Source organism: Lutjanus erythropterus, chromosome 7 (assembly GCF_056507025.1).
Source record: "Lutjanus erythropterus isolate fLutEry1 chromosome 7, fLutEry1.hap2, whole genome shotgun sequence".
NCBI classification, from domain to species: domain Eukaryota; kingdom Metazoa; phylum Chordata; class Actinopteri; order Lutjaniformes; family Lutjanidae; genus Lutjanus; species Lutjanus erythropterus.
Window position 1 is genome coordinate 19,575,384 of NC_139323.1, and position 23,971 is coordinate 19,599,354.

Below are 23,971 nucleotides of genomic sequence, written 5' to 3' on the forward strand. Positions count from 1 at the left end.
TTCTATGATTACTATGTGATGTTTTTAACTATATTCCTTTTTTACAATTAGTAAAACTCAAATGTTTCTTTTACTCACAGTTCAAGTATTACTGTAAGTAAAATAGCAACAACATGCTCTTATTTTCTCGACAAATGGGCCAAACTTCCGGCGCAGCTGCGGTCATTTGTCGCTCTCTTGCCGCAGCGCGTCGCCGTGAGCGCATTCCAGCTACAGACTGTTTTCAGCGGACCTCAGAGGCTTCGCATTCCTGTGTAGGCGCGGTGGACTTTACCGAGCTGCAGGTTGTTTCGTGTGGGCTGGAAAAAAAAAAAGGATGTTTTAACTCTGTATCAGTGGACTAATGACGCTGTTTGTGCGACAGTAGCTGCTAGCCGTTAGCCGCAGGTGGAGTGGACAGTGGACACGGTGGGAAATGGACCAAGCAAAGAAATCAGTGTGTGTACCTGCTCGCTTTCAGGGAGTGTGACGGAGTGATTGGAGGTAAGGTGTTGTATTGTTTTCTCTCTGTGTTTGTTCAAACTCTTCTTAATAACTTTTATTGTTATGGCAGCGGGACCTGATTGAAAAATGACTCAACAAAGTGAATATATTAAATACATTGATGGCTGTAGGCGTTATACCGATAACAGAGTTCCTGTTGTACTGAAACCACACTGAAACACCATTAACGTTAACCTCTGACCTATTATGATTTCAAAATAAGATTTCCGGGGGAGCAGGGGTGTTTTAGAATAAATCCTGTCAGATTTTATGAATACAAACTAAAAACTACTGGACATCAAATGGACCTTGGGCACTTAAAGGGATAATTCACATCATTTAATGTAGGAATGTATGAGGTACCTATCCATAGTAAGCGGCCAGCATGCCCCCACTTTACAGAAGCAGAAGGGAGAACCAGCATGGAAGCTAAGAAATGTACTGTTGTGCTTGTGACGGGGTCAGCAACAAAAGGTATTTTAGCCACTTAAAAAGATTATACAAGTCAAATATTGCTCTCTCCACATCAACCAGACTCCATAGGCAGAATCAGTCATTTTACCCTGCAGAGCACGAGAGTTGCTGGCCTATTGCTGTCTGGATCTGTGTGTCTGTTTGTGTTATTGTGTGACTTCTGTGTTTTAATAGCACAGTTTGTATTCTCTGATGTCACACAATGACACAAAATACAAAAAACTAACAGACTGAGGCAATGGTACACCAGCAGCTCTCGTGTTCTGCAAGGTAAAACTATAGATTTGTCTATGGAGTTTGGCTGTTTTGGACAAACTATATGGTTTCGTGTCAGGAAAGGCTGTGTGACAGTTCTAAAGTTAGTGTACACTTAAACTGATATTGATTTTTTTTTAAGTGGTTAAAATACCTTGTGTTGCTGACCCTGTTCACAGCCGTTCATTGCTTAGCTTCCATGCAGGTCCCCCTGTCTGCTCCTCCAAGCTGGTGGCATGCCAACCACCGTCCACTGTAGGTAATACACCGACTATTAAGTCAGTACCTAAGTAGCTCACAAAATCCATCCCACATCAAAAAATCCAAACTATCCCTCTAACAAGGAGTTTATTGTCCTTACCATCTCATTTACAGCTGATTATTCATTAACCGTTTCATTTCAGGGTTGTTTTTTTTCCTTTGGCCATGGCGGGCTGCTGGCACTGGTGCCACCACACCTGTGTGTGCTGTCTGTCCGAGGAGGAGAAGAGGTCCGTCGCCGTCGACAAAGAGATCAAGAGGATCCTCAAGCAACAGAAGAAGAAGGAGAGAAGGGAAATTAAAATCCTCTTGCTGGGTCAGTGACTGCACACCTGACAGCACCTCACACACAGTTGTTTGTTCCTCTTTTACAGTAATGGTGGCAGTATCAGAGCACCATGATGCCAAAAAGATTTATTATCAAGCAAACACAATACATCAAACTGACACTGCATGACTCTGCAAACCATGAAGACACTAAAAGGAACACCCTAATTAAAAACTGCTTGGCCTGTTTGGTAGCCCGCAGCCAAGAGAGAAAACTATGTAAAGCATGTATCACCATGTGAGTATGTAAAGAATGGTCCAGGTTGGGACTGGCTACCTGAAAACCAGAGGAGACGGTTCACAAACCTACAGGCCCAGTTTACAGCTGGTTTTGATGTCTTCAGACCTGATTGGCAGCAGCGGTGTGTTGCTTTGATGCATTAATGGAGGCAGGTACACTACCTGCAGGATGGTAACGGGTTATTACAGGGACATAATCAGATGAAACTATTAGTTAATTAATCAAGAAAATTTAACTACTTTGTTACTCATTATTTGTTTGAGCCGTTTTACACACTCTCAGCCTCAGAATTCGAGGCTTTTCTACTATTTTCTAAGGGCACTTAACAAAATATCTTTGCCTTTTGGACGCTGAGTAAGACAAAACAAGTAAATTGAGCACATCATGTTGGTCAGTGTAATTGTGATTGCCATTTTTTTTATGGTATTTTATAGATCAGATTAAATTGAGAAAAAACCTGGCAGATTAAATCAGCGGGTTTCAGACTTTTCTTTATAGCCTCTATAACATCATCGCTCTTATTAGTCTGTGAACACATAATTTTATTTACTAATGCCAAATAAAAATTGACAGGTATATTACTTATGAAATATTTATTAACAATATTGTACTTAGTAGGCAACTCATATTAAAAACGTATTCAAAACTTTTGTTAGTTGTATACTGCAATAATAATGTATGGTTGTCAAAAAAAAATCACACAGCACACCTCGACTTGCCTCACAGCAAAGGGAACCACAACATTAAGTGATAGCTGCAGCCTAACTGGAACTTTACTTAAATTTACTCTGCCAAACACAAAACTCTGATTTATTTTTTCTTTAGTTTCCATTGTAAGTCATGAACAAAGGAGGCACTCGCACTGCAACGGTATGAGATTATCACAGTACGATAACTGTCTTAGAAAATACCACTGTTTCACAGTTTACGGTATTACATAATTATTAATGGTTACAAGTACCCTTAAATGAAAAAAACAGAAAGCTTTTTTTGGCTGAATTTTTAATTATAATTAAATAAAATATTATGTGGTATATGGTATAATTAAATGCCCTAGATGATATGATAACTGTCAGTTTTCCTACCAGCATGTGCTGCAACCCTTGTACTTATTGGCTGATACTGTAAAACAAATATTTCCATGAACTCTTATTTTGGGGCAGTAAATTTATACACTAATAGTTATCAGTTTTTCAATATTGTTTTGGAACAAAAGTATTCAACATCTGAGATTTTGTGATACCATTGTTTCCTTCCCTACACCTATTTGAATATTTGAACTTTGTGTACTGGAACAACCCTTTTCAAAATCAAGTAATAAAATGTTGAAATGATGTTCATCACATTGAATAAGATTGTTTTAGTCTTATAATGGATATTTAATTTACAATAAAACAAAACAAAACAGAAAAGTAGCTAATTCTGACATTTTAAAAGCTGAAACCACTAAATATTTGTTTTTTCTTTTTCACAGATTATCAAAAGTATAGTTGATTTATGACCGGTGAACCGCACCATCTTGATCATGACGATTTTAAAGCTGGTTTCCTGCAGTTTTTTATTGTTTTAGTGTGCAGGTCGGCAACTTGGACTAAAACAAAGACCACATCATGAAAACTAATACATATTCTTGAAAGAAAACATCAGTGTAACGGAGCAGGGCCGCGATTTCACACGTGCCTCGTATTTGATGAGTGAGTCTTTTGTTTAGTCTGTGACATGCAAACTAAATGAGAACAGGATGAGATGAGGATCTTGGGGGTGTATCACTGCTGCTGAATAATTTCCTGGGGGAAACCCTGCGAATGACATGGGGAGACAGTAAATAATAACACTGAATTATTGTCAAGTCTTATTTCCTCAGTCATTATGTTGAATGACAAAAGTGAGAAGGTTTATGTATAGGAACAGGACTGTCAATAAACCAGCAGTTTGGCTGGAGGATCATATGCTAATCCTTCGAAGCAGTGCTGAGAAGTTACAGGAAAGTGTTTGGCAGACAACAAGCTAAGACTTTTAGCTTCCTCTTGCAGACTTATTGACAGATACAGCACTAAACCTAACCCAACTAAATGATAACTTGTTCTCAAATACAGAAATACAGATAAAGTAAAGGAAGCTGTAAAATATCAAGTACAGTATTCATTAAAATGATTAAATCAGGTCCTCATCTCTATCACAGGCTCTTCCTCTGAATTTGAATTTAATCTCTGAGGCTAAAAATCAACATAAAAAGAGGATCTTTAAGAGAAACATCTGGCTCAACCCTCTCACCTTTGTCTTACGTTATGGTTTGCTGTTTTTTCTTAAAGGCCTGAGAAACAACGCTGCCAATAAGTCACAGTATTGTCTTGCTGAAATTTAGTTTACTGCAACAGTGAATAACCCTAACCCCCTCTCATCAGCTGCTTAATTCCCTACTACAGTATGTTCACTTGCTAGAGAGCTTTTTCACTGAAAACATCTGCCTGCTGCAGCTGGCAACAGCGTTGATGAGAGCGGTGACAATGAAGTTGAGGGTCTTTGTTTGACTGCTTAAATGACATTTTCATGCAGTGACATTATTACACGCAGGGAAACGTTCAAAATAACTGAAAGCAGCCTCTCTAATCCTTAAAGTAAATCGTCAAAGAAAACACTCATACATCAACACAACACAAAACAAAGAAATCTCCTAGAAATGTTATGCTTCTTCAAATAATTTGAAAGGGAGAAACTGGTAGAGGTGGAATGATTTGTCCATTTCTGAAATCTAAACTGAAGTAAAATGTTCCTCTTACTGTTCCTCATTCCAGACAGGTAGAACTGCAATGATTAATTGAATAATCAATTATTAATTGATTATTAACAATCATTTAATTAATCATCAGCTATTTTTATAATTAAATAATTGGTTTGAGTAGTATTTTAAGCAAAAAGAAGTCATAATTTAGCTTCTTAAATGGGAATATTTACTGGTTATTTTACTCCTCTCTGACAATAAACTGAGTATTTTTGAGTTGTAGACAAAACAAAACATTTGTGGAAATCATCTTGGGCTAATTGATATTTTTCACCATTTTCTGATATTTTATAGACAAAACAACAAATCAATTTATAGTCAGAATGAATGAAAATAATCGTTAGTTGCAGTCCTGCAGATAGATGTTCAGAACAAACACACCTATGAGCATGTTACAGCTTAAAACTCACCTGACCTGTATGTGTTTGGGCTGTGTGGAGAAGCTGGAATAAGCACATGAGGACACAGATAAAACATGAATAAACAAAGGCCCAAACTAACACACAGGCAGGTTCAAACTGAAGACTTCATGCCATGATAATGCTGCTCACACTTTTGTTCGTCCCGTGTGTTTTCTCAGGTACTGGGGAGAGCGGGAAAACCACCTTCATCCGACAGATGCGGATCATCCACGGTCGAGGCTTCTCAGAGGAGGAGAGGAGGGCCTTCACCAAATGCATCTTCCAGAACATTTTCACTGCCATGAAGGCCATGACGGGAGCCATGACCACACTCAAAATCCCCTACTCCAACCCAGAGAACGAGGTAGAGTTGCACATACACAAACGTCTACCATCATCAACAGCACCCATCACACACGATCTCACACACACACTCACAAACAAACAGACGTTGACACAGGTGTACGGGCTTCAGGGTAAGTGTGCTAAAGTTAGTTGAAGGATTATGTCCACTTTACAAAGTAGTATCAAACACATCGGGGCAGAAACACAAACACAGCATGTTGTAGTCTATAAACAGAAGTTGGTACTATCACCATGAACACACACAATCCTTGACTAAGGCAAATGTTGGAGAAATAATCACGCAGAAAATCTCTAACCTGCTGAGCGTCCTGCTGTCTTTCAGATCTATGCTAAGTGGCTGCAGGATGTAAACACAGTACAGATCACGCAGCTGGAGAGGGGTTACGTTGATGCGATCCGCCGCCTCTGGGCAGACATGGGTATCCGGGTCTGTTACAGTCGTCGCTGCGAGTACCAGCTCCTGGACTCCACAGAGTAGTGAGTATCTGGAAGTCAGCGATCTGTAAACTGCGCCACACCCTGACAGACCCTTAGAGCTGGGAATCAGAGAGTATCACATGAAAAACACTGTCACAGCAAGTTGCCAACAATGATATCACAATACAGGAATGTATTGTGTAATGTATGATAGACAGTCTGCAAGACAGGACATCACAACATCTTTTAGAAAAGAAGAAAACACACCTCTAAAATGGCTGAATACTTTCTCAAAGAGCAGAAATAATCTCGTACTATATATGTATTTACCGCATACTTTAAAATACAGTGCAAATGTATTATTGTATTATTATAAATATTCAAACAAGGGTTGCAGCTAACATTTATTTATTTTCATTTTCCATTAATCTGTTGATTGTATTTTTCATTACATTGATTAATTGTTCAATGAATGACTATGAAATGTTCTGAAAAAATTTACAATGATGTATGACGAAGAAAAACAACTTCTCAGTTTTGAGAAGCTGAAACCAGAAAATATCCTGAATCAGAAATTACTGAAATTTTTAAAAGACTGTCAAAACATTTGATAATTTTATGTTAATCGACAACAAATGTCTGCATGGCTAGACAGCACTAAGAATAAGACCTTGGAAAACAAACAACAACTTGTGCATGTGTTATCATTACCTCCGCCATGGATGTTTTGTTTTCTGTGCTATTTGTTTTTGTTTGTCAGAAGGATTATGGAAAAACTACTGGCCTGATTTTCACTATAACTTGGTGGGAAGGGTGTAGCATGGGCCAAGGAGGAACCCATTAATGGAAAGTATTTTTCACTCTTGTTAACATTGCGAGACAGGGCATACGTCCTAAAATCCAAGTAAAGGTTCAATAGCAATACGATGACTCCATATCACAGTTCATATTGGCTGGTACCAGTAATCCTCTGGGTTAGTACACATGTAGGTCATACAGAAAACAGTCGTTATGGAGCGCCTGAGGACAGTGGTATCATGGGAGAACTGTAACATCGCCACATGTGTAATGTGTGTTTTTCTCAAACTAATGCGTGGCTATGGAAATGGAAACGCACACATTATGCAACTAATATTTATGCTCTTACTCATATCAAAATGTGAATTGTCTGCAATAAACTCCACCAGAGATACAATCTATGTTTGCAGATTGGTGTATCATAGATGAGTGAACTAGTGTCCATGGTGGAGGTCTGCGCTCTCCACTTGTCCGCCTAGTTCTAGTGTCAAAGAGGCATAAAACAGATAATCAGAGCCTTAACTGTTACACAAGTTAAATAGTTAAATATACTGTAAAGTACAACAGCAGTAATAATATTACAATTTCAGTACCAGCGAAGGTACCACAAAACAAAATATGGTGACATATTGATATGTTGTTTGTTTAATGCCACATCTGACCTTTGTACCAAAATGTACAAGTGGACACAGCAAAAAATGGTCGTCTTGGCAAGCTCTGCTTACTGTATCTTACTGTTCTCCTTTTTTAATGAAAAAGTACGGAGGAGAAGCTGTGTCTGTTTCTTCTTGTTTTTTATTCTCAGTGTTTCTTTTAATTTTTATTTTGTGATAAATCAGTTATCAGTTTAGTTTTATTTTGTGATCTCAAGAAAAACCATCTTTTTCAGACACCTTATTTTTTTCACATTTTCAGACCAATCGCATTATTAATTTGCTTGATTTTTGTTTCAGCTGCACATCATTATGTTTCATTGTGGAGTAGGTTTTGTGCTTGTATCGTGTGTTCAGTCCTGAGACCACTGGAGGGGGCTAGTTCTTTACAGACTGTTCTGTATCCAGACATTTTTCAGCCATGTTGAAACCACCAGTATTTGAGGAGAACAGCCAACTGTCCTGAGAGACTTGCTTCATTAATAATCTTTAAAAGCGAGGAGGAAAACCTAAATTGGTCAACATTAAGATCACCACAAAGTTACCCTCAGAGTGCGTGTTTTTAATCACCATGAAAAGATGAAACATACAGTAGGAGGTGTGAGCTTCACGCTCCAAGTATCTGATGTGTCAGAGAACAAAGGCTCAACTCAGCCTGCCTGTGTTTTCTCTCTTTTCTATTGCTGTTCTGTTCTGTGTTTACCCAGCAGCTCAATCATCATGGTGTGTGCATGATAAGAGACAGGCAGTCAACATTAGCTAATGACAGCTTATATCAACACAAGCCATAAAGCCGTCATCTGTACACAGGCTGATATGGACTCACTCCACTCCCTTCTTGTATTTTTAATCACAGTTTTTTTTTAATCATCACTAGTTCATCATGTATCTTCTGTCACTTCAGTTTGTTTTACACAGTGGAGGCTGGATGTGATGTCAACAAAGGGCAATATGTTTTTTACTACAGGGCAGAAACAAACTTTGTAGCACCTTTCCCCTTCTTCTTCTGTCTTTCAGCTACATGACTAATCTGGACCGCATCGCTGCCCCAGACTATATCCCCACAGAGCAGGACGTGCTGCGAGTGCGATTCCCCACCACAGGCATCCACGACTACTCCTTCACCATTAAGACCATCACATTAAGGTGACCAGTGTTCAGGTTACCAGCCTGTCAGAGGGACAAATCTAATACCAACACTATTCACTGCACTGTGAAAAAAATACTATTGACTCTTACTGCGGCTTTGTCTGCTCAAGCTTCTCTCTCTGTGTGTGTGTGTGTGTGTGTGTGTAGGATCATGTTTCTGATTGCGTTAAAAGCCCCTGCCGGGAAGTGTACATGTATTAGCATTGTTTCTATCCAACACCAGTGCGGGGCACAAAGATCAACGTTCACTTAAAAGGAACGCTGTGTTCCCAAATAAAATGACACTTGAATCATGAGGAACAGTTCAGGATCAAAACAACATAAACTGAAGAAAAGGCTTATATCGATTCTTTGGTCACAAAATCAAACAAAGCTCTGTTTCTTTCAGATTCTGTTACCGGATATGGTCATTTACAATTGTGGTTGATCAATATGAATTTTTCAGTGGCTGATGATGCCAATATTAAAGATTACACTCTAATATTCATGATTATCTTAGCCAGTAACGTGTTGTTTTAGATTAATTAATGAAATCACCAGGGGTCACCAGTCTTTACAATCAAAAGAGACATTTTTGACCAAAAAAAGAAAAAAAAAACCCATCTGTCTGGAGTTGCAATTATTAAAATCTCTTTTCTCATTGGAGACTTTTCTTTTCATGGATTTTACATCCATAGTCAGCTTATGGACACTCGAGGCCAGCCACCGTCAAAATTTAGAGGAAAAGGGTCTGAGCCCTAGATGAAGGCTATGACATTTATGCTGTTTTGGTGTGAGTTGCCTAGTTTTGGAGACACTGGTTGTAGAGATGTCTGCCTTCTCTTAGCAACAAGTCCTGTTACAAGCACCAAAAAATACATCTGAAAAATTATAAACCAGTTTCTCTTTCCAAAAATCATGACCCAGTTGGTCAAAAAAATCCACTGACCTTTTTGTGAAAAGTTTCATGTAGGAACTACTTTCTTTCTGCAGTAGAACTGCTTTAGATTCTGCTGGAACTACTGTGTTTCTTATAGAAAGTAGTTCTAGTCGTAGTCCTCTCCAAATCTCACAAGGGTGAGTGGTCATTCCACAGTAGCCACACTGACAAAGCTGCCTGCAGATGTGTCTGTAGACTTTTTTTTTATCAGCCTTGCGTGATGCTGATTATCTCAAAATACCAAGCAATCAGGCTGCTTAATTGGTTAATCACAAATTTACAAGCTAAAAAATGTGGCCATGTTGCTTTAGTCCAGGCTAAAATGTCTTTGGAAATCTACACCGATATGATTTTAGACATGACAAAACAAGGCCTGTCATCTGCATAAATCTCACTGTGCTCAAGTGAACCATCATTTGTAAGACTCAAGAAACAGGCCTTTTTTCTAAAAAAAAAAAAAATTTTTTTTTTTATACAGAATAGAAAATCAAACAATTTTTTTAAATTACGCTCGCCTTGTATTTCAATTTTAATTTTAGTGTTTTAAAATAACCAGTCCTTTAATTTCTTTTAATACACAGTTCTGAAAGGAAAATCCAATCACCAAAAGATGCACTGATCTCTCCTGCAACTGAATATTCCACAGTTTGAAATAGGAGCTTGTTTTATTTCACAATTACTCCTGTCATGAACATGCATGCCACATTTATTCAAGATTCACACTGAGCTGTGAAAAATGAGGAAGAAAGAGTGATGTGACATGGTTGTTTCTGGTGTGAAAGCATGTCACATTAGAAGGTGACATGCTGTAGGTGTTTGGTACACTTCATGTCACAAACAGGCAACGCTGGATTATTAGCAGCTGTGCGAGAGCCACACGTGGCTGTGAGAACAGTGTGTAAGCATTGAGTAGCTGCAGTGTTTTTGTTGTCTTGGCTCTGTACTCAAGCGCACTGGATCTGACAAATCTGTCATGGATGCACCTCTGCCCAGTCTACATGGACTTACAAGACACTGCCTGTCAGCAAATTTAAACACATTAAAATTAAATTTTGATTACCTTGAACCTCATCATCATAGCTTTATTTCAAATGTGAAATACAGAACCGGAACAATAGAAAATGTGTTCTGTATATATCTTATGTACTTTAATTTGAACTGCGAACTGCATCAGAACTGATCAGTTCCCATTTGAATCCTTATTGGGAGTGATAGTAAGCATGTCCTTATCCTCATCAGTTACTGTTAGGACACTCTTTAGCAAGGCAGCGCAAGCAAGGCAGCCCTTAATTTAGGGCCGTACCCAAGTGACTAAGAACTTTGTCAGCTGAATCCCATTTTCTAATGACAGATTGGAAATGTGCAACACCTGCTGCAAACACTTTCTTCACAAGTGAAGGGTCTCCAACCGATGACTTGAATCTTTGACTTTCAGGTGGCAGCCCTACTTTAATTCTGAATAAGACACCAAATAAAAAGATTGAATATTGTTACCCAACCTGCTTTCTTTTTGTCCTCTCTAACTGTTCCTCTGCTCTGGTCCCTGACAGGATTGTGGACGTGGGCGGTCAGAAGTCAGAGCGTCGGAAGTGGATTCACTGTTTTGAAAATGTCACCTCACTCATCTTCCTGGCCTCCCTCAGCGAGTATGACCAGGTCCTGGAGGAGAGAGAAACCATTGTAAGAGCACTGAATGTGTACCTGTGCTGTCATAAATTTGTCGATGTGCCCTTCACTCAGTTTACCTCAGCAGAAAGTGGACAAAATATGGAAATGACCTGATGAAAAGGATTTCTCTGAGAGTATCTCTCTATCTACCACTCTACCTCTCTACATATCTATCTGTCATAAGCTGAATGTCTGTAGGTTTGGACTATTGGTAGGACAAAACAAGCAGCTTGAAAACCACCTTGGACTCTGCTAAACCCTGATGAACATCTTTCATAGACTAAGCATAATTGACTATTTGAAAAAAATAATTGATATATCAGTCGAAAATTAAAATCTTAAATTGCAGTCCTATATAAATGGATTGTTATTACTGCTGCATTAACATATAAATAGCCTTTTACTTATATAATTGATTGAGGTGGAGCTCATTCTAACTTCTTTATATACGGTTTGGTAATTTCATCTTTATTAACTAGTAACCAGGGCTGACAGTAGATGGAAGTTTTGGGCCGGCACTACTACTCCAACGTTCATTGCTTAATATTGTTCTCCTACCGCCCCAAGCTTCATGCGCCCTTTAACGCACCTTCAATCTTTTAATGCCCGTGGGGTGAAGAGAAAACATCATATATAGCAAATGATTTATTTAAATGGTGTAAGTGCAATACATAATCATTTGTGAGTGTTAGCAAAATGTTATTTTGTTTTGTTTTAAATTAGAAGAAAAAATGTAACTAGATTGCTCGACAACATTTGAACTGTTTACAAAAATATTGGACACATAAATCAAGCTCACCCTTCCAAGCACTATGGCTGTTTAGGAAGTAAAGTGCACACTGTTATCATACTAGACTTAAAGAAAAACTCATGAAAGTCACATAGCTTCTTTGACCTGCTGTTGTCGTTGGAATACAACTGAACATCATAAAACATCACAACTATTTTGTCATTTCACCTCTGAGATTTTCGCAAGAAACGATTCCCTGCAGCCTTGATATTAGACCACAGTGAAGTTTGATATCAGTCAGTCAGTCAGGATCAGGGGTGCCATATAGTATTGTTTACGATATATAATCATTTTTAATACAATAAAAAAACATGTTGTGATAATAGCAATATTATGTTGAAGGAGTTAATTCCGAAAAGTGGAGCGACTTCAGTTCTGTGGAAGTGGTTTGATTACAAAAGATCAGACGTACAATAAACCACAGTAAAATGTAAGAAGTGCAACAGGACTGATCCGTTCAGGTGTCATGTTTACATCAATGCCGATCGCAGCTGCAGCCTGTGACTACTGAAGAGTCATTTGACCAGGGAGTGAATGCAGACTTTACCCTTTTCTCTATGAAGACAAAAAAGCCAGGTGTGAGTAGGTTTTCAGTCCTGTGTAAAAGGGGCTTAACTGTCAGATAAATATAGTGGAGTAAAAAGTAAAATATTTGCTTCTGAAATTTAGTGGAGGAGTATTAAGTATCATGAAATAGAAATACCTCAGTAAAGTACAAGAACTATCTATCTATACATCTTCATTCATCCTAACCTTTTCTCACTGTCGTCGTCACTGCAGTCATTTCATTCATCCACCAGCAGGTTTCACTCTCGCACAAGAAAAGCTCTCCCTCCTCAGTCTCCTCAGCCCTCTGTCACCTTCTGTCCTCTCCTCCCTCCTATCCTGTCACTAAGCCGTTTATCTCTCCCAGCCATTTTTTAGTCCGCCACATTCATTAACCTCCACAGTGGCCCGTGTGCTCCTGACCACCCATAAACTCCCCCCTCCTCTCTCTAAAGAACTCCTTCCTTACTGCGTCATCCTCAGTCGTCTAAATCCATCTCACCGTGCCTGAGAACTCATGTTCAGGTCAAAATCATCTCTCAAAAAACTTATTGGTGTAATCTTTTTATCTACAACTAAATCTCCCCCCATTTATTGAGCTGCAGTGCTGCAGCCTTCAGTATAATATTTGACTCTGTGTTTACTCAGAACCGTATGCATGAGAGTCTGGCTCTGTTCTACACCACCATCCATTCTCCATGGTTCCTCAACACCTCCATCATCCTCTTCCTCAACAAGACTGACATCCTGGCTGACAAAATCCAGACCTCTGACCTGCAGAAATACTTCCCCAGCTTCACAGGTAAGCTGTGGATGCATGTGTGCATTTGTTTAGTTTATAGCGAGGTTACAGTACACTTAAAGCCGTTGTTGGATTAACTACATAAGTGCTGAAATATGTTTCAAATGATTTTATTGTGACACATCATTTAAAATAACAAATATGATGTTGCCATGCTTCTTTTCCATATAAACAACCATGATATCAAAATAGAGGAAAACATACTTCCCACACATCAAAAATAGAGTAAATAAACAAAGAAAAAAAATAAGACCTCTTACCCATAACTGACCTCCAGCTCTCCTCTTGTTTACCATATCAGCACCCCAACCCCAGACTGCGGTTGAGATTTGAGTCCTGCTGCAAGATGAGAGAACGGTTGCCAAATTTTCTCAAAATTTAAAAACTTTCCTCCAGTGATAAATCAGATTCTGTCAAGGTGAAGCGTGTACATCATTTTTATGTGCCATAATTTCAGTGTTGGAACTTTTCTCAGAATAATAGGGAGTAGCTCTTTTGCACTGATGAGGCCATATGCCACAAGGCATTGTAGTTCCTCTTTTAGTTTTCCTACATGTTTGGATTAACCAGGATTACTAAAATTGGATCTGGGTCTATCTGGACATTGAGTACTGTTGACAAAAAAAGAGAGGATATCAATCCACTAAACTTGTATTTTGGGACAGAGAGCTTAGCTGTTGCATTTGAGATGCAGTTTTCACATATGGAAACGACAATAAACTAAGTGGTGAAATAATCAGTTGATTAAATAAATGATTGAAGTTCTGGTATTCAGTTTAGTTGGTTTTAGTTAGTTTGTCAAGCTAAACAAATGTGGAGATTTGCAGTTTTTATTACAAACTGAAGACTCTTGGGTTTTGGATTGTTGGTGGATCAAACAAGGAGTTTGGAGGGTCGGTTCACGACTTTCCAGAGTGAGATATCTTAAATGATTGCTTTGAAATTTTGTCCATTTGTGGACCCCAGTGAATGAATCCTATTGGTTTTAGTGATAACCTGATTTTTTTCTTGAGTGCTTTAGTGCCACCATGATGTTGGCTTTTTTTTTTTAGTTAAATATGTTTTAGTAGTATTAGATGGAGTACCATGAAACTTGGTTCAGACCCCCCTCACACAACATTGGTGGTCCCTTAACTTTTCTTCTAGCTACAGAAGCAAGTAAAATTTTCAGTTCACCAAATACTTTGGTTTATGACCAAATACCTGCAAAGCTAATGACATTCCCATTAGCCTCAACTGCACTTTGTTTTATTAGCAGATGTCTTGCTAACATGCTAAACAGAGATGGTGAACATTTTAAGTCAAATACCAGTTAAACATTAACATGTTAGGATTGTCATGAGCATGTTGCCTTGTTAACATTAGCATTTAGCCAAGTACAACCTCACAGTGCTACGAGCAACACTGTACACTGAGACATTTTATGAGCTGAACAGTTAATGTATTATTTAGGGCTACATGATAAAGTAAGAAAAACACCATCAAATTGTGATTGTTTTGACAGATATTGTGATTGTGTTATGATTCACAAAAAATGGGAATGATCATTTTTGCATTACAATTTCCATTTTTACTGTGATGATGTGACATTTGCAGCACTACAGTACTACATTATGTGTGTTTGTCACACATTTTTCTTTAGTCAAAAAACGCTTTGCCATATTGTGATTTTGATAATATTTTGATTAATTGTGCAGCCCTACTATCACTGAATAAAATGATCAGTAGATTATTTAAGGAGGATTAAAAAACACTCATTAGTTTCCACACATTACTGGGGAGCTACAAACTTTTAGTAAAATTGATCAAGAAAGTTACCTGTGCCGTGTTTAGGTGAGTAACAAGAGACACTTCAGATTAGTCTGAAGTATACTGGAGCACACAAACTAAAGACAGATTTTATTCCATGACTTTTGATGCCAGATGCATTGAAAAGTAGGCATATGTGCGTGTGTTTTTGTGTGGTTATCATTTTGTATTTGTAGGGCTGCCATGGAGAAATTGATGCTTTGATCACACAAGAAGAGCCTGAGTCATCTCGCCATTTTGTAGCTGAATGTCTGCACTTTTATTTTGTAGCTTTAGCGTCACTGCACACAGAGCACTGCAGGAGCAACAGCATGGCAGGTTGTAAACTTGAAAGGAGAAGGATTATAGAAAAAGGAGTACAGCAGTGGCTGCTCCAACGCTCTGTGCTCTGGTGATGAATGTCAGTGAAGTTGGCAAAACCACTTTTGAACCAGATGGCAGAATGACCTCTTCTGTAACTTCCGCCCACTGTGATTGACTCTGAGTCTGACAGTGTTGTCAGCAGACGGACAGGGGCGTTTCGCTCTGCAGTCTGCTGGGATTTTATGAGTTAACTATGAGCAAGACACACACTTTAACTTTCTCTGACTGTGTAAATCTTTTGTTTTTACATCACAAATGACAAAGAAAGGCAATAAAACATCAGGAAGGCTGAAACATGAGACTCATGCAGGCTGAAATAGGAGTTTAGTGTATTGCTGAAGTGGAAAACAAAACAAAACATAAAAGCTACAGCCCTAAGAATACTGACACAGAAAACCAGGTTTGAAATTACAAAAACAAATTTAATGGAGCATTATGGCCAAAATGTAGGGCACCAGTGCTAAAACTGATGGAGCAATAACAATAAGTGATAATTACATGTATGAGGACAGTATTTGTTAAAGTACAATTAGCTAATTAACCTGATCAGCCACCCTCAATAATCAATACAAACATGCATTTTTAGACCATTAATTGAACCAATAATTAACCACAGAAAACATCAGACAATCATCATAAAATTGCTTCCACAGTTAGCTAGTGTGTGTGTGTAGTGCCAACAAAGCGTTAAAAAATACACACACAATATTAGTGGTTTGAATTAAACAAAAGCTCCCTGCGCTATCGAAGGAAAATATTACACCAAACTCCCTTTAAGAAGTCTTTTTAGGATTAATATGACATATCAACAATTCTTTGTGTGTCCATGAAAACACATGATAAAAGATGTCATATGTCAAGAGTCTTCTTGTCAATTTGGCATCAATGTAATTCAAAGAAGCCCGGCAATGAACTGGTGGCTTGTCCTGTATCTTGCCCAGTGTCAGTTGGGATAGGCTCCAGCCCCCCCACGACCCTTGAAGGATAAGTGGTTAGAGACAATGAATGAATGAATGAATGAATGAATGAATGAATAATCCAAAGAAAGAGAGAGAAATTACTGTCTTTCACCTGATTTCTTTCATATCTGTGACACATTCTACAGATTTAGACACTGAAATTGCAGTGAAAGTGTTATGCTGCTGGCATGATGACGATATAACAGTTCTGCAGGCCCACTTTCCCTTGCTCGGTTCTCTTTTCTCCCAGTTTCCCTCCTGTTCTTCTACTTCAGTAAGTTTCCACTCTACCTGCCAGCCAAGCTCACTTCATCAGCCCAACTCCACTCACCTGTGAGCTCAGCTGCAGCTCATCCCCAATCAGCCCAGTATATAAGCCTCTCCAGCACACTCACTCCTGGCCAGATTGTTCTGCAGCATTTATGAAAGACTTTCAGGACTCCTTTCTTGTCCGATCTCCTGTTGCTGACCCTGCCTGCATCGTCTGTCTCCCAGTGAACTCACCAGCCTTCTGTCCATGACCATGAGTTCAGCATCAGTGTCTCTGGTTTCCAGCTGCCTGTGGCTGTTTTCCTCTGACCAAGCTTCAGCGTGAGTGCTTCCATCTGCTTGTCTTTTGCCTGCTGCAGCCCAGAGACTGTCTGCTCACCTGGCCCCGACTTCTCCGCCTGGTCCCGACGTCCCTGCTGCTTGTCTCTTGTCTGCTCTGCTGCTTCGGCAGCCTGCTCTGCTCCGCCTGAAGAACAAACTTACCTGTGCTTTTTTGTCTGCTCAAGTTCCTATTTTGCCTGCGTATAAAGGTTATTACCACTGATCCCTGTTGTGCAGTGTGCTGCACTTGGGTCCAAATCTCACGTTATACGATCATTTTCAGTCTATTTTTGCTTAGAATTGCACGTCCCACAGGAAAAAAATAGGTGGGATACCAAATCTCTAGATGAAGCGTTGCTGCAGATGCACTGTGCACACAGGCTGCACTCACCTGTTAACATGGATGCTGAAATGAGAAGCAAGACTATTTGCAACACATGCACTGCTCAGGCAAGCAGTGTGTCCCAGGCATTTTAAATAGGAAATCTATTATTCTTTCAAGGGCCAATTCCGAACAGGGGGAGACAAACTGGCCGTGTAGATAGTAGGGGCTTTACAACCACACTCCAGGGCATCTGAGGCACTGGCCATTTCACTGTGGTATAATCCCTGTCCTGAGACATTCAAACAAGACTTTGCAACAAAATTCAAGATGGAACCTGGGGTCAGATCCTATTCAACAGATTTCACCGCCATCAACAGCCACTTTGTCTGCAGGTGTGCATTCTCATTACAACATGGATACAATCATGTCCGAGACCCAAAAAAAAGGGTTGTGATGTTGTTTTTCTCGGTCCAATTTGCTTTGGGCACGCAGCTATCTTATTGCATCCTACTGCATTCAATGGAAATAATGCCTCATTCTCCCCCAAAAAATTATTTGATTTCAGCCTCAGTATGTCCCTCACTCTGAACTGGAAAGGTTGTCCTTCTGTCACTGTCCTGGTGTCAGCAAAGGCAGCAATCATTAGTGTTTTAGCTTGTTTGTTTGTTTCTTAGCTTTCAGCTTTCTTTCTTTGTCTCTTTATTTTTTTTCTTTCTCTACACACACATGAACACACACACACACACACACACACACACACACACACACACACACACACACACACACACACACACACACACACACACACACACACAGAGTTGCAAATGAGTCACTTCCAGGTACTTGGTGTGCTTAATGATGTGGCTATAGCCGGTAGCTCTGCTGGTGTGAAAGGCTGTAGAGCGTTGCCTTAACAGTCTCCACCCCCCCCCCAAGACCCCACCACCACCCTCTCTCCCTCTGTTACCCATGGCAACCACAGACAGATACTGTGCTTCCTGCAAGCCTTGCACCCCCCGCAAACCTCTGGGTGTGCATGTGTCAGGTGTGTGTGTGCAAGGTGGGAATTGGTGTCTGTGAGCAATTATTTGTGTGTGTGTGTGTGTGCGCGCACAGTGTGCCCACTGTGTTTTACCATCAGCATTAGCAGGGTAAAATAATGACTCATACAGGGTCAGGCTCCTTGATGTCAATTTAACCTTAACGACAACTCTGAGCAGTTCCCACCATCGGCTGCTATTTGCTGCTAATGCTGTTGTGTTCCTGTGTGGAGACTGTGTGGCCCTTTTTACTGCTGCTCTGACCACGAAGGCTGCTGTTGTTAAGTAGCCCTGCAGTCCTCTCACGTGTTCACACAATGAGAAACTGGACTGAATTGGACTAGCGCTACAATTATTAGTCAATTAAATTATTAGTCTATTAATGAAACAAGTCAGAATAATTTGTTAAGCCAAAATTCCAAATAAATCAGTGCTTCCAGATTTTCCAAATGTAGGATTTGCAGCTTTTTCTGTCCAGTTGGGACTGCAACCAACAATTATTTTCATTATTTTACTTGGCTTGTCAATGTTCTTGATCAATCAATGAATCATTTGGCCCATAAAATGTCAGAAAATAATAAAAACAACCGTTAAAATTTCCCTCAACCCAAGGTAATCTATTTTGAAAGCTTGTTTCATTCAACCAGCAGTCCGAAGTGTCATTTTATTTTCATAAATGACAAAGAAAAATGAAAATCCTGAAGTCTGAGGAGCAGGAATCAGCAATTGTTTGGCAGTTTTGCTTGAAAAATGACACACAAAAAATGAGTATAAGAGTAAATGCAAAAACCAGTGCCTAACAGAATAACAACAGAAGTAAGACAAGTTAAAAAGAAAAAAAAGGTTAAATAAACTTTAAAAAAGATATAAAAAGGAAGTTGCACCTGATTTTTAATGTAATGATTTACAAAAAAATATTGAAAAGTAGTTTTTCACAAGATTTTGAAAAAGTAATATTGCACACAACATTGATATCATTGTTCTAAGTATCCAATTTTTCAGTTGCCTTTTTTTCAGAAGGGGGAGGAGTCATTCAGTTTGAAAGCATGATGGACTTGATTGACATTGACTTAATTGACAATGTTAATAATTATTAGTTGCAGCCCTAATAAACTGGACCCTCTATTCTGCCTCTTGTTACCTTTGCGATGCTCCAAAGTTTTTGTCCTGCAAATCATGTGGGCTATTTTGATTCCTGCGGTCCTTAAAATAAACTTTATGAAAACTTGCTGTAATCATCTTTTCACTCAGCTTGCACTGTGAGCTTCATCAAACTCACATCCACTAGAAAATTATAAAGCAGAACTTTTCTCAGCTGAGAGATTATTAATGAGTACAGAGGTACTAAGTTTCATTCTTTTTTTTTTCATTCTTCTGTGGATGTAGGCTGCCTCAGATCCTTCTGTCTCTTCATGTAATCCCAGACAGACTCCATGATGTTGACATCAGGGCTCTGTGGGGGACATAACATCACTTCCAGGACTCCTTGTTCTTCTTAACGCTGAAGATAGTTCCTAATGATATTGGCTGTATGTTTGGGGTAGCTGTCCCGCTGCAGAATAAATTTGGGGCCAATCAGACGTCTCCCTGATGGTATTGCATGATCTATATCTGCCTGTATTTCTCAGCATTGAGGACACCATTGAGGATGACCAAATCCCCAACTCCTTTTACAGAAATACTTATTAAATAAGTAAAAAATAAGTATTATTATTATAATACTTATTACTTAATATGGTTTCTGCTAGTTCTGAGCTGATGGTACTACTGGACATCTTCTGATTTGGGAGGGAAGTAAGCATAGTGTGTCTTTCATCTGCTGCACTAAGTTTCCTTGTCCGACCGCTGCATCTATACTCCTCAGTGTTGCTTGTTTCTTTGTGCCTCTTCAAAAGAGCTTGAACAGCACATCATGAACCCCCAGTCTACTTTGAAATCTTTGCCTGAGACCTTGCTGATGCTGTAGAACTACCTTGTGTCTTGTTGCTGTGCTCAGTCTTGTCATGGTGTTTGACCTGTGACATGAAACAGTCTTCCACAACTTCACCTTGGTAGCAGAGTTTGACTGTTCCTCATCCAGCGTTAAGCCTCCTACACAGCTGTTTCTGTTCCAGTTAATGACTGTTTCAGCCTACAAATGAAATTGATGATCATTAGCACCTGTTTGGTATAATTGGTTAATCAAACACCTGACTATGATCCTACAAAATCCCTGACCGACTCTTCACTCACTTTGCATTTTGTAAATTGATAAAAATGAACAATTACATTTTATACTTTTGAAAGCATTCTTACTTTACAGCATTTCTTCACACCTGCCTAAAACTTTTGCACAGCAATATATGTGACAAAATATTAATTTAAAAAAGATTTTATGGCTTTCTTTCACAATAGTGACTTGACCACTGTACATTATTCTGCTTGTTATATGGTTATGTACAAAAAAATCAATTATTTGACACAAAAATGAATTTTAAAATAATTTTGGTGGTTTAACAATGAAAGTTTGGTTTATTTATGGTTAATTGTTCCTCTAGAGTCTATGATCGGAGCTGTTACACAGCAACAGTCTGCTATACAGTCATAACAGAACAGAATGTTGCAATTGACCAATCAGAATTGAGTATTTAATAAAGCCGTGTAATAATCTATTTTAATCTCATCTACTCTAGTCTCTAATATGTGTAGCTAAATAAAGAAAACATTTCCAAACTTCTCCTTCACTTCAGTAGCTTAATTTGTTTCTCTATCAACCTGAACTTACAATTATTTTCATTACTGATTAATCTACTGATCATTGTCTCAATTACTAGTTTGTTCCATAAATTTAACATCTTCGAATACCTTATTTTGACTATCAACATTCAAACCCCCCCAAATTATAGATTTACTATCTCATGAGACCAAGAAAAAGCTGGAGGTAGAGATCATTTGTTATTGTTGCCTGAAAAATTACTTTTTCAAACAATGAACTGGTTATGAGAATAGTCACAGATTAATGTTCTTAATGGAGAATATCCTAAAAGAGAATTAAATGATTTATTTTGAGCCTCACAGTGTGCAAACTTTTCTCCTTTGTCCTCATCTCCTTTTAACCTCTGTTACAGGTAAGAAGCGAGACCCTGAGGACGCCAAGAACTACATATGCAAGTTGTACGAGCAGCAGGCCATCAACCACGACAAGAGGGAGGAGAGGAAGACTCTCTACCCGCACTTCACCTGCGCCACAGACACCAACAACATCCGCAGGGTGTTCAGCGACGTCAAGGACACAGTGCTGCTCAAGTCGCTCAGGGACTATGGGGTCATCTGAACTTTCACTCAGCAGTGGAAAACAGATGACAAGCAGAGGTTCTTATAACTGTCTGGACTATTTACTTGTATGAGCAAAGGACCAGATGAAGGCCAAAATGTTATGTTATTTTTTTTCCACTTCTCAATGACAATCAGACCATTTCCCATCCTTCATCCAGGTGGAGGTAGAAGAGACAAGTCCTGAATAAATTCATGGATATTGGGGATCATCGAGGACCAGTAATCATACTCAGCTCTCTCCACCTGCAGCTTTTTCACAATTTTGATTGTTTTGTTTTTTTTCTAAAAGGTGAAGAAGTGTTTGGATCATGCAATGACTGAATTGATCCATAATTGAAGCAGGGGCAGAGATGCTATGAAGTGCTCTGCTGCCATTAACAGAGTAATGACTTCTACAAGTGGAGATGGGGTCATGCTTTGGTACACACATTTTAAATGCTTTATTTGTATCCACCAGGTACATTCAGGTATAGAAGATGCTCGCACAGGCTGTAAACACACAGTCAGTTTGAACCGTAAGTGGCAATACCTGAGTTAAAATCTAATGCACCTATTATTATTATTAGACATCCTGAATCTAGGGATTTTCTCTGTGATTGTCACCACAGAGTCACGAACACTGTGCTCCTGTCAGTGTACCAAAATCCCTATTGATTACAGTTATCTCACAGCAACAATATTTCCTACACATTATCTTATTTCAACACATCTGTTCAGCAGTGTCTCTATCAATTATCATGCACAGAAAGACTCTAACTGCCTCCTGACCGTGCCATAACAGCAGTACAGTATGTGATAACATTGTTACATTCACTTCAAGTCAGATGGTCACGGTGCTCCACAGCCAGTACAAGCAGTGAGTCATAAAAAGCAAAGACAGAATCAAAAAAGATGTGATGTGGGTGAAAGAAAAGCGCCTGTACTTTCAAAATGTAGAAACCAAATGCTTCAACAAATGGTTATTTCTAGCTTCTGTTCAAGAGTTTTGCACAGGTTGAAGCACAATTTCCTCCATTTTATAATATTTATATTCCTAATTAATTTTCTCTTTTTAGTCAAATACCAATTAAAGTGTACTGTAAAGCAGCTGCACACTGGGTAAGGAGGCAGTAGGGTGGTGATTATGCGATCAACCTGTTGTTGGCATGCATCTGTTTTACTGAAGTGCGCTTATGCAAGACACTGAATCCTGACTCACTGCTGCTGTTATCAGTTAAAATAATCGCAGTTAGATATTAGATAGATATAATCCTGACCATTAGAGCTGTTAACAGTCTCCAAGATGTTCATCACTGGTGCCTTACTGGTTGGGAAAGATGAACACATGAACGAGGACAAGATTTAGGGGTTTTCAGGCCAAAACACTGGTGAAATGTTCCTTAAAGCTGCTATAATCAATATTTTTAAATTAACAATGGAACACATGACCACTTGCATGTGGGGGCAGCTCATTGTTATGAATTAATGCAAATTTAATGTTTTCATTAACTCTTCCTGCTCTCCTAGCTTTGTTTCCAGGCAGCTGTTTTAAGCAAAAAAGTTGTGATAAAACCATTGTACACTACCTACGACAAGTTAACGACTAGCCAGTGAACACACTGGATCATTTAGTAGCTAAAGACCCCAAAATTTCTCTGAGGAGTTGGTGGAGACACAACTAAATGAAGGCTAATGTTGCACTGTAACTGCTGTATGGGTAATTTGCTCAATTTGTTGGCCATATCAAATTAAAAGGTGAAGCTGGTTTCTGCTGTAGGAGCGTAAGTGATTAATCGTCTAGTCCGGGGGATTCCCAAACTTTGTCATGTCAAAGGTCGCCACAATAGATGCACATTTGACCACAAAAGTTTTTTTTTATGTTTGAAGATGATTAAGTTTCTATAGTCAATCAATAATTAAATTAGGATCCCTGTAAATTATTTAATCAAACAAGCCAACCCTCTATCTTTCCTTGATCGTCTGACTTCCAAAACTCTGATAAAACTTGAAATTTCTGTTTTTCCTTTTACCGTGGACTCGCTACAACCTACTCAAGACCCCCTGTTGGTCCATGAACTCCAGTTTGAAAACCACTGCTGTAGTTGATTAAACACTGCTACCCTCACTGTTTAGCAGCAGAAATACTAGTCTATTAAACTAATTTAAAATAATGAATTTAAAATTGATATTTTACTAACGTATAATGTCGGTTAACTGTTGCATCTATGATATTATGCAGCCATTCACCATTAGCGTGC

At 38.9% G+C, this 23,971-nt stretch overlaps 1 protein-coding gene across 1 annotated transcript; it reads left to right on the plus strand.

Moving 5' to 3' along the window:
* The first annotated feature begins 212 nt into the window (after positions 1–212).
* Positions 213–22,677, plus strand: gna15.1 (guanine nucleotide binding protein (G protein), alpha 15 (Gq class), tandem duplicate 1). Its single transcript, XM_084723091.1, has 8 exons — positions 213–483; positions 1,617–1,789; positions 5,404–5,588; positions 5,913–6,067; positions 8,476–8,604; positions 11,077–11,206; positions 13,179–13,332; positions 21,527–22,677. The coding sequence occupies exons 2-8, from the start codon at positions 1,639–1,641 to the stop codon at positions 21,730–21,732; spliced, it is 1,110 nt and encodes a 369-aa protein (XP_084579217.1). The 5' UTR covers positions 213–483; positions 1,617–1,638; the 3' UTR covers positions 21,733–22,677.
* Positions 22,678–23,971: the final 1,294 nt, after the last annotated feature.

Excerpts from the sequence above, each read along its gene's own strand:
- gna15.1 (XM_084723091.1), top strand. The coding sequence starts at position 1,639 with ATGGCGGGCTGCTGGCACTGGTGCCACCACACCTGTGTGTGCTGTCTG. Across the intron at positions 1,790-5,403 it reads AATTAAAATCCTCTTGCTGG|GTACTGGGGAGAGCGGGAAA; the intron begins GTCAGTGACTGC and ends GTGTTTTCTCAG. Across the intron at positions 11,207-13,178 it reads TGGAGGAGAGAGAAACCATT|AACCGTATGCATGAGAGTCT; the intron begins GTAAGAGCACTG and ends GTGTTTACTCAG.